This window comes from Bemisia tabaci, chromosome 9 (genome assembly GCF_918797505.1).
Source record: "Bemisia tabaci chromosome 9, PGI_BMITA_v3".
In the NCBI taxonomy this organism is placed as follows: Eukaryota; Metazoa; Arthropoda; class Insecta; order Hemiptera; family Aleyrodidae; genus Bemisia; species Bemisia tabaci.
The window spans coordinates 21,886,321-21,903,720 of record NC_092801.1 but is presented as its reverse complement, the minus strand read 5'-3'; the positions used below and the strand labels follow the sequence as shown (position 1 = coordinate 21,903,720).

Genomic DNA, 17,400 nt, shown 5'->3' with positions numbered 1-17,400 from the left:
GAGGCTATCGCGGGCCGGGACGGGCGGCCTTGTTCCTCAATTAGATTCCGAACTGATGGGTCGCCACCGGCCAATGGCACGGACCCGTGCGCCGTCCAGCCGGCCCGGCCCCCAGCGGACCCGGCACCAGGACGTTAAGTGCTTACGACGTCGTTTCGACGCCAGGGCTCCGCTCGTCGCGACGGCGGCGGCGTCCCGACGTGACGTGACGCGGTGACACTTTCGTTGCGACGTCAAGGCGATGACGTTCGCCATCGACTCCGAGGAAAAAATGGAGATGTGGCATGTGTGAGGGATTTGCGATTTGACCATTCAATCTTGTGTAAAAGTTCGCGAGAAACACGATGGTGCCACTGGTTTTCTCTAAAATCAACTCCCAAGCTCAAAAAAAGCTCTCAAGTTGAGGCCAAAATGAAGGTGATATCCCACGCTATCCTGAGAGTCCACTTCTACATCAATACAAACTCTCCATGCAAAGATAGGGAGCAAATACATTAGCAGTGATGCCGTGTTTTCAGTTTTGGAGTCCCCAAATAAAGTGGCAGCCCTGTCAATGTATTTGCTCCCTATCTTTGCATGGAGAGTTTGTTTTGATGTATAGGTGGACTCTCAGGGTAGGGCGGGATATCCCCTCAATTTTGGCCTCACTTTGAGAGCTTTTTTTGCGCTTGAGAGTTGATTTCAGAGAAAACCAGTGGCACCATCGTGTTTCTCGCGAACTTTTACATAAGAAACAACAGTCAAATCGCAAATCCCTCACACATGCAACATCTCCATTGCGGTTGGACTGTTGGAGTTAGTCGAATGGGTCAGTTGCACCGGACACAGAATCGTGTTTCGATGATTAATTCTTGCAGATTAGCTAAAAATAATAAGATCTGTCCAAACAGCAACTCCAGGGTTGCCACAAAATTCAGAAAATGGAATTCCCTGATTTCCCAGACACATTTCGGTGAAATTCCCTAACAATTGAAGATGTGACGGATGGTAAAGAAGGCATGACTGGAAATAGTTTTTAGGCAAAATTTGTTGTTCGAAACCGCAAATCCATTCTAAAAAACAAATGGGTGTTTGAAAGATGGGTGTGTGAAGGTGGTTTAACAAATTTTCCCTCACATTTTCGTCATTTTCCCTGACATTTCTCGGTTTTCCCTGACATTTTGATATTCCGTGACATTTCCCGGTTTTCCCTGACTGTGACGACCTTGAACTCTCCACGTTCAATATGAGGGACCATTCAAGTATTAAGTAACGCGCTTAGGGGGAAGAGGAAGGTTTGAGCCAGCGTTACGGTGCGTTACAGCGGGGGGGGGGGGGCGATTGGGGTCAAGCCCAGCGTTACGTGACAAATCCGAGCGCGGGGGGGGGGGGGGGGGGGCTTTGAAAAAAAGGTGCGAAAAATTGAAAATACCGCCCTTGCCGCCCCCATTTGTTACAGATTAAGAGGGGGGTGTAGGGCTGCGTTACGGGTGCGTTACTCGGTGGAGGGGGGAGGGGAAGGGATAAAAAATCGGGAAAAGTGCGTTACGTAATACTTGAACGGCCCCTTAACCGAGATAATCCGCTTCGAAAAATTCGGATTGTGACGTCATCCACCGCAATACAGACACCCTTGGTTTCATCCACTTTGCTTTCATTTGAGTTTTACGTTGAGTAACCAGTGCAAATGTGTGAATCACCGATTGATGAATCCAAGGTGGAAGAGATCATGGTATGCGTGACCACGGTGGATGACGTCATAAACGGGTTTTAGAAATTGGAAGCCCGGCTAAATCCCATTTCCCGTTGCCAAACTGCCGTGAAAATAATGTATTTTTCACAAAATCGCGGCAATTTATACGCGCAGAGCGCCGAGCCATAAAAAGGTCTTCCTTATAATTTCTGAGGGGAAAAGGGTTTCTATAATGGAAAGGGCAATCTGAAACGTAGGGCCCGTTAAGAGCAGTGGCGTGGCGTGCTTTGCGATACATCGATTGATCTGCCATTTAAAGCTACCGGGAAAGGATCTATAAACAAGTGTTGGCAACGAACACCTCAATAATCGATTCTTTACCGTAGCTTCAAATGGGGCAATATCTTCAATCGATCATTCACACCTCGCCACTTGCCAAGCATTCCTGCCTAAAAAATTATTTTTCCCTGCAGGGTATCTAGTTTTTTCCCAGTACGTACGGGAAATCCTCATGAAATCCTAATTTATCCTGATTTTTGACTGCTAAATCCTGATTTTAGACTGCCAAATCCTGATTTATGACTGCTAAATCCTGATTTCATAATTTTTCCAAATCCTGTTTTTTGCGGAGAAAAATTTATAGCACAAAAATAGCTCGATAAAAAAATCCGATCGGATGGCCGACTTTACTCAAATCCTGATTTTACGACCGATTTATTCTCAAAACCTGATGGACCTCAAATTCTGATAGAATTGGGTAAATTCTGATGCTAGACCCCGTCTTCATTTTTCTTGGATTTCCAAGTTTTTCCTGACTGTACCCATCTTTCTTACGACATGCAAGCAACTGACACACCCAACCAGCGTTCTTCATCACTGAAGACCTACCAGCCGTTAGCATTATCCGGCAACGATGAAGCTTGAGGGCCTATGCAACGAGGGGGGGGGGGGGGGTGTTCAGGCTAATGACACAAGCTCCCAACGGGGGTCTCGGGGCGCGGAGATCCATTCATGCGTGGTTCGCGGATTCCTCTCGCGATCTTGTGAGTGGGTCCCGGAGAAAAGTTATACTCACAGACTATCGATACTTCCACATTTGAAGCTATGTTAAATAATCGATTGTTTGCAAACAGCCTGATAATCGATTTTCTTCCTTGGGTTTAAATGGCAGATCGATCGATCAATCGCTAACACGTCACAAACTGCGTTGCACGCATCAATCGTCACTTACACTCTTCAGAGTTGCCACAAAATTTAGAAAATAAAATTCACTGATTTTCTGACACGTTCGAGTGAAATCCCTGACGATTGAGGTTATATCGTTTGGCCAAAAAGCATAATTTTAAGAAGTTTCCAGGCAAAATTCGTTGATCTAAACGTCAAATCCACTCTAGAAAACTAATAGAAGTAATTTAAAAAAAATTCCCCACACTTTCGTCATTTTCGACATTTCTAGGTTTTCCCTGACTTTTTAAAATTCTCTGACATTTCCCGGTTTTTCCTGACTGGGGCAACCCCGACCTTTTCCCCCGAACTTTTCCCATTTTTCGCTGACCATGTCCATCCTATTCCCTTCATAAAATCAGGGTTGCCGCAGAATTTAGAGAATGAAATGCCCTGACATTTCCCTGACACATTCTGGTGAAATTCTCTGACAATTGGAGATGTAACGGATGGTTAAGAGGGCATGATAAAAAATAGTTACTAGGCAAAATTTGTCGTTCGAAACTTTAAACCCATTGCTCTAGAAAGCAAATGAAGGTGACTTAACAAATTTTTCCTGACATTTCCCGGTTTTCCCCGACTGTGGCAACCCTGTCCAGTATTGCGACTTGCAAAATCGTCGCCACCTGAAACAGCCAAAATCTAAAAGCGTACCGGTGCCCGAGGGGTTGGTGAGTTTACCCCTGACGAGGGTATCGTGGCCGACCGCTCTGAGGGGCCCGGGGCCCTTTTTCGGAGAGCCGGTCCGCTTGACATGGGGACGGTGTCGTAGGAGAGGGGCCGGGGGCATAGGGTCTCCAGCGTGGGCGGGCAGGGATAGGGAGGTCTCCATCGGACTGGCGAGAATTCACCTGCTTTACTGCTCTGACGACCAATCACTCACTTGCGTCGCGAGGCTCCATCCGAATCCTCCTGTCGAACCAAGAAAGTTATCGGAATATTATCAGATACCACAGGGGTGCAAATTGTTCAGTTGCGCTGGTCACAGAATCTTGTTTTGATTCTTGATTCTGGTAGATTAGCTAAACATAATAAGATTCGTCCGAACGGCAACTTACTACGTTCAATATTTACCAGGGTATCTACAAAAACAGGCTGGTCAAAAATCAGTACTTTTACAGTACTTTTTTAGTACATTCCCAAGTAATTCAGTACCTCCTCGATAGAAAAATTCAGTACTTTTTCAGTACCTCCATTTGACGAAATTCGAAAAATTTCAAAATTTTGAATTTCTCGCTCAAATTGAGCCAAAAATGATCAAACAATTATCAAAAAATTAAAAAAATTCCGGACCTTCTGCGGAACTTCCGCAATTTTTCAGTACTTCCTGAAAAATTACCTGAAATAACCTGAAAAATTGGAAGAAAAATGTTTACAAATTTTCCCGAAAACTCGTGATTTACCGACGAAAATTTGGCAACGCCTGGAAGTCTATACGGCGTTTTTCCTTGGCACGGCATTATACCCCCAAAGTACGGCTACCAGGACCGGAGTTTTTTTTTCCAATGTGATATTTGAAAGGCCCCTGACTTTTCCAAGTGATCCCGGACTTTCCAAGTACTTGTCACCCTGATAAGAATATCCTCGGCTCATGGGGTTGTTTCGAAAAAGTCCTCGTCGACTTTTCCAGCGCGTCGATCGGACGAAAGTGCCATCCGTACCCGACCACCCGCTCTCGAGCCGCAGCCACGCCGGGCCCGGGCGAGCGGCTGGCGCGTTCCCAATCCGCGACTCGCGAGTCGCGAGGGCCTCCGCCACCGCGCGGCTTTCCAGTCGGACGCGCCCGAGCCGAAGCCGAAAACGGGTTCGAAAAGTTGGCGCCGGGTCGGGCCGGGGGTTTTTCGCGGAGCGCCGACTGGAAATGCGCGCCGCGGCCACTTTTACCCGCTAATTACCCGCTAGAAAGTCGCCAATTAACATCTCCGTTGCGTACTCCGCCTCCCGCGATCAGCTAAAAGCGCGTATCAGCGTTTTGATCTCGACGGAATTTGAGCGGGTTTGGTTTAGCGCTACGTTCGGAGCGGCCAACGCATGGCGCGCGGCCTGTCCAGACAGACAGGTCGCTCTCGTTGCTCGCTTCCGTAATTGAACCGATTTTTTTTTTTTTTTTTCAAAATAACGTAAGTGACAATCTCTATTTTGGTCAGGGTGTCTAAAATAACGTAAGCGCGACAATCTCAATTTTGGTCCGGGTGTCTAAAATAACGTAAGCGACAATCTCTATTTTGGTCAGGGTATCTAAAATAACGTAAACGACAATCTCTATTTTGGTCAGGGTGTCTAAAATAACGTAAGCGACAATCTCTATTTTGGTCAGGGTGTCTAAAATAACGTAAGCGACAATCTCTTTTTTGGTCTGGGTGTCTACTAATACAGACTGGTCAAAAATAAGTACTTTTACAGTACTATTTCAGTACATTCTCAAGAAATTCAGTACCACCTCCAACAGAAAAAATCCGTTCTTTTACAGTACCTCCATTTGACGAAATTCCCCATCTGACGATACCCCCCCCCCCACCCACCCCACCAAAATACACTTCACTTCACTTCGTGAATCCCAAAGGAAGAATGAGGTATACTTTATGCTATTCTACCCTACTCTGTTTTAGGGTAAGTTCACCCTTTACATCTGCTACAGGACAGATGAATCATGGTATTCGTTTAAGTAGATAAAGGTACCCGGTAACCTCATTTAGAACGGGGTTTAACGGCGCCTGGATGCAACTATACCTGCTCGATGGATGCCCGTGTTGCCTACACGGTATACCGAAGGCGTTTTGCCTTTTCGTGCCCGAACCCAAGCACTCAAAAGTGATGCCCACGACAATTTGCTGGCAGCTAGTAGCTAAACGATTGAAGATAAGCCAGATGGTTAATAAGACATTATTAGGAATAGTTTTTAGACAAAATGTGTTGTTCAAAACGTTGAATCCGTTCCAGACAGCAAATAAAGGTGACCCAAACATTTTCCCTCACATTTGCGTCATTTTCCCTGACATTTCCAGGTAATCCCTGACTTTTTATAATGCCCTGACATTTCCTAATTATCCTGGTACTTCCTGAATGTGGCAACCCTGTGAACGTTGTAAGAGCAAAGATTAATTTTTCTCGAAAATAAATTTTAGAAATAATAATTTAATCGAAACTCCGTGCCAAAGCAGAGCAATGAGTACTTACGCGAGGTTTCAAGTTTTGCATGCTCGGAAGACGGGTCCAGCACTATCACCGAAGTGCACTTACATCACTAACTTGTCATTAACTTAATGACGAACTTTACTCATTATATAATACGCCCACACGGGGGAAATGCTGGATTTGTCAGACAGGAATTTTTGAAAATTTTGAGTGAGAGATCGTCTTGCTAATGAACCGACCGTAGATGAAAAAAAGGAAATGCTGTGTTGAGCATGAATATTTTTTAATTAAATTTGGTTTAACCTCAAAAAACGAGTGAAATCTGACTGCCTTGCGACTCTGCAACTTACAGCTGCGCGAAAATTACACATTGTCAAACTTGGCAAAAAAATGGGAATATTACTGAGCTCGGCTTGCCATATTGTTAAAACGCAGGTTTCTTTTGAATTCATATGGTTCCCTCTCCATCTTTTCACCTCCTTTGTAAAAAAACCTGTAACTTAATTTGATGAAATGCCTGATTCGACTGATTGCCTGCGTCAGATATAGTTTCTTTTGATTTAAATGTGTCCAAATGATTAAAGATCAACAAAAACGCACCTGTCCGCACTCCGCAGGAATAACGACCTGCGAGCTGAGTGTTGAAATTGATAGACAAAGCTATAGACAAAGAGGACGTAAGGAGCCAGGAACGATCATAGGATCGCTCCTACCGCTTGGATCCTTTAATCGCTTGGTTGAAATGGGTGCTTCTTACGGAGTAAGGGAGTACGAGTAAATGATGGTGTAACTATTGGGTCTCCCGTGGGTTGCCGTCAGTTGGTCTATTATCTACATTTTTTGTCCATTGCAACCATTCGCTTCCACCAATAGGATCCCTCCATATCCTTTTTGTCATCTTTGTCTATAGCTTTGTCTACCGATTTCAACGATCAGCCCACCTGAGTTTTTCTGAATGGAGGTCAAAAGCCGAACTTGACCCCACATCGAGAAGACTTCTAGAGAATTCTTTCTTACATGAGAAATGAACTATTTTGTCTAAAATCAGGAAAATAATCAGAATTTCAATCTAAGTATACATATTTGACAATTCGCCTAGGCATTTAATACATTGCCTAATTCGACTGATCGCCTGCGTCAGATACAGTTCCTTTTGATTTAAATGTGTTGTGTTCAAATGATCAAAGATCGACAAAAAAGCACCTGTCCGCACTCCGCAGGGAGAACGGCCCGAGAGTATCTCCGAATGGAGGTCAAAGGTCGACAAAAGAACTTGACCCCACATCGAGGAGGCTTCTAGCGAATTTTGTCTTACATGGGAAATGAACTATTTTGTCTAAAATTAGGAGAATAATCAGAATTTCAATCTAAGTATAAATATTTGACTATGCAACATGCCTGATTCGACTGATCGCCTGCGTCAGATACAGCTCCTTTTGATTTAAACGTGTTCAAGTGATCAAAGATCGACAAAAAAGCACCTGTCCGCACTCCGCAGGGAGAACGACCCGAGAGTATCTCCGAATGGAGGTCAAAGGCCGATAAAAGAACTTGACCCTGCATCGAGGAGGCATCTCCAGCCGATGTGTCATGGACCCCTTTTTCAAGCGGAGCCTCAATCCGTCCAGAAATGCGATACGTCACCGACCGGACCGGACCGCGGCATGAGTAAACTTTTCCGCATACCCGAATGATTTAGAACCGCGCTTGGTAAAGAGGCTGCGAGGGAACTTATGAATGGCCGACCGCGGGGGGGGGGGGGGGGGGGGGCGAGGTGGATAGAATAGCTGGGCAGAGGTCCAGCGCGGGCCCGGGAGGGGAGCGGGGTCGGGATCTTGGACTTGAGGCTTCGGCCGATCCGCCAAACTGGTTCCTGCTTCCAAAGATCGTAAAGCTTTTCATCTCTCGAGTCGCACAACGGACTCGTGTCCCGTTAGAATCGGATGATTTTTGGCAAGTGGCGAATGGACTCGTCGCAGTGGTGGATCTTGTCTCATCAGGGTGGATCCAAAGTGAGTCGGAGGGGGGGGGGGGGGACGGCAGGCATTTGTTGATGTCAGATGGGGGGTTTGTGGATGTCCCCCTCCCCAGAGTAAGAAGGGTGGGCCTCCCCCGGAAAATTTTAAAAAATATAGTCCCTCCAACATTGGATTTGAAGCAGTTTTATTATACAATTTGTGCATCATTTGAGAGTAGAGCATCGACGAATAATACCTCTCTCAGAGATGCCATAGAATTTAGAAAATGAAATCCCCTGACATTTTTCCCATTCGCCGCACATATTTTGGTGAAATTCGTTGACAACTGAGGCCATGTCAGATGGTTAAGACAAAGAAATAGAATTAGTTTTCAGACGAAATTTGTTGTTTGAAACGTCAAACACATTCTAGGAAGCAAACAAAGGTGATTAAACGAATTTCCCCTGATATTTTCGTTGTTTTCACTGACTATTCAAAGTTCCCTGAAATTTCTCGGTTTTCCCTAACTGTAGCAGCCCTGTAATACATTTCGCCATATGACTTATTTCGGATTTCGAGCCATTTTTGATACAATGTGGATTGCATTTTGCAAAAAGGAACCAAGAGTATTTCAATGTTGCAAAGATTGTGCTGCTTCTTTTGTTCCGGAAGAAAATCCTGATCATCCAGGAACAATTTCTTCCTTACACCCTAAAAACTGTAAATTTAAGACAAAAATTACCATGTAAATTTTAAATTTTTGCATGATTTCGGTACATTAATTGCAAAGAATGAAGTTGCACAATCTTGGCAACATTGCAATGCTTTTGGTTCCTTTTTGCAAAATGCAATCCATGTGTAACCCACCAACTAAGTCGATCCGCAGCGATAGCAGTTCTGGAGGCAAATATTTCACGGATGCAACATGCAACGGATTGTTTCGCCTTTCCACTGCACTGACGCGGTTGAAGGCTCTTCCTACTGCGCCCCCCCCTCCCCCCCCACCCGGTGGAATCTCGGCTCATTGGTTATTCAAGTGTTGAGCTATTTCGTTGATGCAACTCGATATAACGGTCGTCACCATCATAGCCCGTGTCCTCAACTCCCCAGAGAGACGCAACAAACATCACAACACAGACCGAGCGATTCCTCCCAGTGGCGATTCTTACACGTTGGCAACAGTGGTTTCCTCCATTTAAATCCATTATAAAAATCGATTTCAGGTGAGGTGGTCTCTTTCATCTTGAGTTTAGTATTTAACATACGTTTGAATTGAGGAAAATGCCGATGATAAAAGGGCGAAACAACCTCTCTCCATTGCTCAGAATTTGCGCTTCGATTTCAATTTTTCGAAGAGAAAAAAGCCATTATCGCCTTATACGATGACTAGAATTGTGTCAAATGTTTCACGACTTCATGTTTTTAATACGTTTTGAAGATCACTAGCAATCATATAATACATCTCAATTTTTTTAGAGCCTAAAATAATTTCAAAAGTAATGACATATAAATAAATAAAATATTAAGAAATATGAAAGATTGAAAGCCATAAAAAAAAGATAAAAACTTAAGGATTAGATAAAATTCGCAATAATTAATGGACTGATTTGAAATAAAAATAAAAGAGTATTCAAAATTAAGGTTCATGATTCAATTTAAGTAATTAATATAAAAATTTATCATAAAGTAAAAATTATTTTGATAAAGTAGTGTTAAACATTTCTTTAAAACAGAAAACAAAGGAGCATACCTTATCGGCGCCAAACTTGCTTTGTCTGCACTTCAAAAGGGCTGATAATCTTACCTGAAACAGAAATCAAAATGCACTTAGAATATGATTAATGCTAACATAGAACGCAAATGAGACGCTCTCCTTCACATAATTCAAAAGATTCGTTCAGATTAATGACTTATTTTTATGCATAAAAAAAGCTGTTTCTAAATAGGAGCGCTTTTAGGTTCCCGAGGACGATGAGCAATCTCAACGATGCTCAATGTGCATCATTGACATGAAAGAACTCTCTCGCAACTAAATTTCAGCTATCAATTTAGAGAAAACTACACAACCGCTGAACAAAAAAAATATTATAGAAGAATGATTTCCATCCTCCTTGCTTTGACATCAGAAGCATGAAATAAAGGTATTGCAGATATTACGCATATATTATTGCAGCATATATATTATTGCAGCTATTCTGAATATGTTAGGCTCCTCCCCGAAATTTTGTTGTCGAGCTAAGGCGCCATATGAACGCATTGCCACTAGTATACTATACAACTGAAGAGGAAGGTTGAAAAAAAAGCGCTCCCTATTGGCTGAATGCTTAAAACCTCCAACCCCTTTTAATATCGACTTCCAGGTTTCGATTAGAATATGATCAGGTCAGACAAATATTCTATCTAGGTAGTATGTCTACATATTTCTCACCGAGAAATTCTAACCAATAACTATGCTTGTTTCGATTGTTCCGTTGGTTATCGGAATTAAAAGACGAGGAACAGTTGCAATAATTCACTTCGAACATTAAGATCCTACCCGATTATAATGTCTCAAAACAACAAGATGAAGACAAGCGTGAAATATCGTGACTGAAGTCGACAATCAACATACAATGGGAACATTCGTTAAAAAACGCGAAACGCCTTGGACATATGCTGAGAAGATGAGACAGGTGCAATAATTGAGAGGTAGGAAATTGACGATGACAGTGGCATGATGGAAGATGGGAACAAGCCCCCCCCCCCCCCCCCCGGGTCGCCCTTCTGAGCGGTATGATAAACGAATCCACGCGTCAAAATATATGTACTGTTCCGATAAGGGGGAATGAAAATGCTACGACAAGCGCGTAAAAATCTACGAGCTGAGAGAAAATGTGTCTATTTTTTTACATATTGCGGCCTAAACAGGGTGTCTACTAAAACAGGCAGGCCAAAATCAGTATTTTTACAGTACTTTTTCAGTGCATGTCAAGGAAATTCAGTACCTCCTCAACGGCTCCAATTGACGGAATTTGGAAATTTCAAAAATTTGGATTTCCCGCTCAGATTGCGACAAAAATGACAAAAAGTGACTAAAAATCCGGACGGATTTGCAGAATTTCCGCACTGTTTCAGTACTTTCGGTCCGCTCTTCAAAAATCAGTACTATTTCCGGACTTTCCGAAAATGCCGGACTTGCAGACACAATGCCTGAACGAGGGGCTTTTTCAACCGATGCATGTTCTTCACCTTCTTCCGAACTATGAAAACTTTGACAAAGGAATCATCCATAATTTTTGACCCCGCGATACTCTACGGATTCGGAGTGAACTGACTTAAAGATTTTAACGCACAGAAGAAAAGTTGGATGAGGCGAAACGCGCGATACAACTTTTTCGATTTTTAAGTGGGTAAAATTGCATATCCACGAAATGAAGGAGAAAGTGAATTCTTTTCGGCTGACTCAGTGACTTTAACGCAAAAGTGAAAAATTGGATGCGGCGCAACACGTGATGCAACTATTCTGACTTCCAAGAGGATGAAATTGCATATCTACAAAATGAAGAGAACATGGTGTTCGATAACATCCCAAACATTCAATTCGTCAAACCCGACTTCCAGGTTGTGCAACCAAACGGTAGGTTACGCGAATCAAAAAATCAGTTTTATTCTAAAGAATGAAGGTTCGGCGCAATGCTTTTTACGAAAACTTATGACGAGGATTTTGATAGTTTGTGAAAATTAGTGCCAACCCGCAGATTTTTCCAAAACTAAAGCAAAAGCGTTGACATTTTGAGGAAATTGCAGCATAAGTGTTGACTTGTTTTTAGAAAATTACTGCTTAAGTGTGTAATTTTTGAAAAAATTACTGTCAAAGCGTTAAACTTTGGAGAAATTTCCCGCGAAAGCGTTGAAAAATATTGATTTTCCAGAGCTTTGGGGGGCTGTGGCCACCTTGGAAAACTCTTGCTTTGGGGAGCTGTGGCCACCTTGGAAAACTCTTTGGGGGAACATCTATACGGAAAAAAGTCTTATTTCGATCAACAGAATACGCTCCTGGATTCTGGCCCTTTCAACCTCGGATCATCCTGTATCACGATGAATAAATGCAGCAGGGTTGCCATCGAATCTAGAAAATGAAGTTCGCCATTTTCTCTGACAATTGAAGATATGCCAGATGGTTAAAAAGACACAACTGAAAATAGTTTCCAAACAAAATTTGTTGTTCGAAATGTCTAACCCATAATAGAAAGCAAATAAAGGTAAATTCACAAATTTTCTCCGACACTTTCGTCACTTTCCCTGACATTTCCAAGTTTTCCCTAACTTTTAAAAATTCCCGGACATATCCCGGTTTTCCCTGACTGTGGCAACCCTGGCACTCTAATTTTCCCTAACATTTCCCGGTTTCCCTGACTCTGGCAACCCTGGGATAAGGGCCGACGAGGGTCATCTTGGCCGTATCGTCTGTGGCCGGAGGCCAGCAAGGGCGAGTCCACTCCAGTATCGTGGCGTGAATGATCGATTATCGATATTTCCCCATTAGAAGCTATGGTAAAGAATCGATTATTTAGGCGTTCGTTGCGAACACCCTGGCTATCGATCCTTCACCATAGGTTTGAATCAGTGGCATGGCGTGCTTTGCGATATATCGATTGTTATGCCATTTCAACCTATGGTAAAGAATCGATTGTTAAGGTGTTCGTTGCGAGCACCCTGTCTATCGATCCTTCACCATAGGTTTAAATGGTATAACAATCGATATATCGCGAAGCACGCCACGCCACTGGTCCACTCACTCTCGGGATTCGCCGAATGCGTGCGAGCGAGCGCGAATGGCGAGTGTGGCCTCCTTTGAGCGGGGCCCGGCGGGCCTTGGGGGGCTCCCGGCTCCGGCGGCCAATTAGGCCAATTAGGCCGAGTGCCTCGTTTCAGCCGTTTCCGAATTCCGATCGACGAGATTTTTCCCATTCCTCACTTCTCGACCGAGCCACCAGCCACGGCAGCATTTCTGCCGTGCTGGGGAAGAACGGCGTATGAACATTCGAGAGTTGCCAAATGGAGATGTTGCATGTGTGAAGAATTTGCGATTTGACTGTTGATTCTTATGTAAAAGTTCGCGAGAAACTCGATGGTGCCACTGGTTTTCTCTGAAATTAATTCCCAAGCTCAAAACAAGCTCTCAAGTTGAGGCCATAATGGAGGGGATATCCTACGCTATCCTGAGAGTCCACCTCTACATCAAGACAAACTCTCCATGCAAAGATAGGGAGCAAATACATTAGCATGGTTGCCGTGTTTTCAATTTTAGAGTCCCAAAATAAAGTGGCAGCCCTGTCAATGTATTTGCTCCCTATCTTTGCATGGGGAGTTTGTCTTGATGTAGAGGTGGACTCTCAGAATAGCGTGGGATATCCCCTCCATTTTGGCCTCGACTTGAGAGCTTTGTTTGAGCTTGGGAGTTGATTTCATCGTGTTTCTCGCGAACTTTTACAAAGAATCAACATTTATATCGCAAATTCCTCACACATGCATCACCTCAATTTGCCCGAAAACATGTATTTTTGACGACTCTCATGCAAATTTTTCTTTGAAATTTTCATATTCTAGATTAAATTTTGTCCGAAATTGTCTGAAAGTTTTGGGGGAAAATATTCACAATGGAGAACATGGCAGGTGTCTGAAATTTTGTAAAGTCCATGTTTAAAATAAAACTATTAAGAAAACTGAGCGCGAGGATGTCCTTGGTTCCTAAATTGAACAATTATTGGAGGAAATATGACAGAATAACCTAATTTGCCAAAATACATGGGTTTAAATGGAAAATGCCGCCAGATGGCGTCACAAGGCGGCACATTTTCTCACTTTTAAATCATTTTTTCTCCGATTTCCCATTTCAGAAAAAAATTATGAAAAATACTGCGAACCAGGGTTGCTAGAAAATTTAGAGAATGAAACTTCCTGATGTTTCCCTGATAGATTTTGGCGAAATTCCCTGACAATTGAAGACGCGACGGACGGATAAAAAGGCATCATTGAAAATAGTTTCAGGCAAAATTTGTTGTTCGAAACCTCAAACCAATTTTAGAAAGCAAATGAAGGTGCTTTAAGAAATTTTCCCTGACATTTTCGTCATTTCCGTCCTTTTCCCTGACATTTCCCGGTTTTCCCTGACTTTTAAAATTCCCTGACATTTCCCGGTTTTCCCTGACTTTTTAAAATTCCCTGACATTTCCCGGTTTTGCCTAACTTTTTAAAATTCCCCTTCATTTCCCGAATTTGCCTGACTTTTTAAAATTCCCTGAAATTTCCCGGTTTTCCCTGAGTGTGGCAACCCCGGCGAACTCAGCTTATCAAGCACTATCAAATGAATCAATACAATTTTTGTGTGCAAATTCTTTATTTTCCCTGTAATTACGGTTTTTATTGATAAAAATTTGGCAACGTCTGAAGGCTCATACGGCGTTCTTCTTTAGCACGGCAGCATTTGCTCGCTCGTTCCTCGAATTGAACCGGTTTCTGAATGGAAACAACCGAGCCCCGAAACTCTTGAGCTCTCCTTCGGTATGTTACGAACGGCTGCCAAGGGTCATGAGTTTTTCGGAGCTTGGTTCGTTCTGTGTATGAATGGTTCAATTGCGCTGCACTCGCACTTTCGTCGAAATTGGCCTCCCGCTACGAAGCAAGTTTCGTCTCTTCATAACTGTCTGCGTCAAAATCGTTGGTGGTGAATTCCGTCGTTATTCGCACGAAGGAACGTAACTCAAATCCGAGGTTGCCAAATTAAGTCAAACGATTCCATTTCTTACGACACTGTACAGGGTTGCCACCAGTGTTCGAAATTCACCTTTGAGTTTCAGGAGCCATGAGACGCAACGAGCTCGATTTTTTGGGGCCATTGAAGATTTTTCAGGGGCCACTGAAGATTTTTTAGGTTCCAGATTGACTTTTTGCCTATACATCACTGTGCATTTAATGAAACGTTAGAAGCAAAATGTTTTAGTTACAGAACTAGGTAATAACTGTAACTTGGGGGAAATTTCGAAAAATCATCAAACAGAAAAATTAGGATTTTTTTTTTTTGGGGGGGGGGGAGGGGGGAGGGGCAATTTTTAGGGGCCACGTTGGCGCAGAGCCTTCATTTTTTAGGCACTATGACCGAATTCTTAGGCGCATTTGGCGCCTGTGAGCTTCGAACACTGGTTGCCACAGAATTTAGAAATTGAAATTCCCTGGAATTTCCCTGATTTCCCAGATACATTAGAGTAAAATTCCCTGACAATTGAGAATATGCCATAAGACTAAAAAACATGATTTGAAATAGTTTTCAGGCAACGTCAAACTCACTCGAGAAAGTAGATGAAGGTGATTTGACGATTTTACCCCGACGTTTTCGTCATTTTCCCTATAATTTCCAGGTTTTCCCCGACTTTTTACAATTCCCTGACATTTCCCAGTTTTCCTGGTATTCCCTGATGATTGTACCAACCCTGGAAATAGCAAAACCAGCACTTATGCACCTTTGTTAATAAAACGATCGAATTTTTAAAAAACAGTAAAAGCTGTTGTATTCAAACTTTAGAATATTTAAAAAAACTCACGCTTTCACTAAGAGATTATATATTGGACATGTTTCGGTGGCTACCCGGGCCGCCATCATCAGTGATGGAAGTTTTTTGATAGTTTTTTTTTCCAGTTTTTTAAAGTTTTAATACTTATCCTCCAAGCCCCTCAGTTAAGATTCCCGCAACCGCAAAGTTGAGTTGTCCCGAATTCGAGAGCTCTCTCACCTCCTAGCGACGGGCTTTAAAGCGGGACGCGGACCTTTAAAAGAGTAGGCAACAGGTGAAAGACTAGGCGCATGATTTGCTCGTCTCGTGTTGATGCTGATTCACGGCTCAGAAATGTGCAATGCGCTCCGGCACACAGTGGATCGAGTCGATTAGAGAGGTCGGACATACAATTTTTGACTAAAACTGCAAATTTTGATGTTTATTTCGTCACATTTTAAATTTTAAGGGAAGTTCCCAAAAGAAAATTTTATGAGAAAACCAATGAAACCACTTTTAGAACCTCTAAGTTTAGTATGAACGGAGTTATAAGCTGTTAAAGTTTCCAAACTTTGTCCGACCTCTCCTATTGACTCGATTCACTGTGCGGCAGCCGGGCACAGTGTCGGGGATCACAAAAGTGCAGAAAATCCCGCTCATTAACACGGCCGTGATAAGTACAAACGCCTTATGAGTATCGAGTGTTGCCTTTCCTCTTAAAAAATATTTATTTTCGAGGAAAGTTATGAACATTTTTCCTTGAAATTTTTAGACTTTTTAGATCAAATGGAGTACATTTTGCAATAAGGAACCAATATCTCTGGCTCTTCTATAGAAGCACCTTTCTGCATGGGAAAACCAATGGCATATATGCTGTTTCTAAAATGAGCAAGAAATAGTGGTTCCTTATTGCAAAATGTGGTCAAAATTGACCGCGTTTAGCAGGAAGGAACCAGGCCACATCAGCTAATGCCTGCAAGGAGCAATTGATTTTTTTTACAAAAAAAGGTTAGTGCGGATTCCTTTGAAAATTTTGATGAATTTGCTTCGTATTATGCAGAAAATTCGCCAAAAATTTGGACGAAAATCCGCACAACCGTTTTCATGTGCAAAATTAAATAGTTCAATCAAATCTGGCAATAACTGATGTGGCTTGGTTCCTTTCTGCTTATCGCGGTCCAAATTACGAATATCCTCCGAAAAATTTGAAATAAGACTCAAAAATTTTCCTAGACTTCGTGATTTGCCGAGGGAAATTTGGCAACGCTTCATGGCTCATACAGCGTTCTTCCTTAGCACGGCAGAACTGCCGTACTAAAGAAGAACGCCGTATGAACATTCGAGAGTTGCCAAATTTTCTTGATTAAAATGATTATTTTTGAGAAAATATATGAATATTTTACTTTGAAAATTTCAGGAACTTTAGGTGAATATGCGAACAAAATTATCTGAAGAATTGGAAGGAAAATATTCATGAGTTTACCAGGAAATTTGTGTTTTATCAAAGGAAATTTGGCAACTCCTGAAGGTTCATGCGGCGTTCTTCCTTAGCACGGCAGAGAACAGCTCTTGTTTTTACGAGCGCAATGCATGCGTCCCGCCGGTGAAGCTGACTTCGCCTTCAAGCTCTCACCGTCTCCTACCAAATTTCGGAACCGGTAGAGAATGTCTGGCAAGAGGCACTCACTCCCTTCACGGGGAAAAATGGATTGCTGAATCAACAATTCAATTGTTAAAAAAAGAGACTGCAGTGTTTCAAATGTACATTTTACGACAGTGGAAAGAGAATTAGATTGCATTTTGCAAAAATGAACCAAGAGCATTCTGATGTCGCTAAGATTGTGCAATTTTTTTTTACCTTAAAAATATAAACTGATCATCT

General features: G+C 42.7%; 1 protein-coding gene across 6 annotated transcripts in view; it reads right to left on the bottom strand.

Moving 5' to 3' along the window:
* The window catches only part of Synd (protein kinase C and casein kinase substrate in neurons protein Synd), a 116,729-nt gene that overhangs the window by 45,666 nt on the left and 53,663 nt on the right, over positions 1-17,400 (bottom strand). Inside the window, exons 1-2 of one of the 6 annotated variants that reach the window (XM_019047941.2) lie at positions 6,074-6,213; positions 3,551-3,808 (exon numbers count right to left, since the gene is read on the bottom strand). The exons of 2 other annotated variants lie outside the window; for them this stretch is intronic. In XM_019047941.2, the coding sequence (XP_018903486.2) occupies positions 3,551-3,728 (178 nt within the window). In that variant the 5' untranslated portion in view covers positions 3,729-3,808; positions 6,074-6,213. Of the gene's footprint in view, positions 1-3,550; positions 3,809-6,073; positions 6,214-17,400 lie in introns of those variants that run through there. 3 more of the 6 variants (XM_019047938.2, XM_019047940.2, XM_072304515.1) reach the window with 3 other exon arrangements.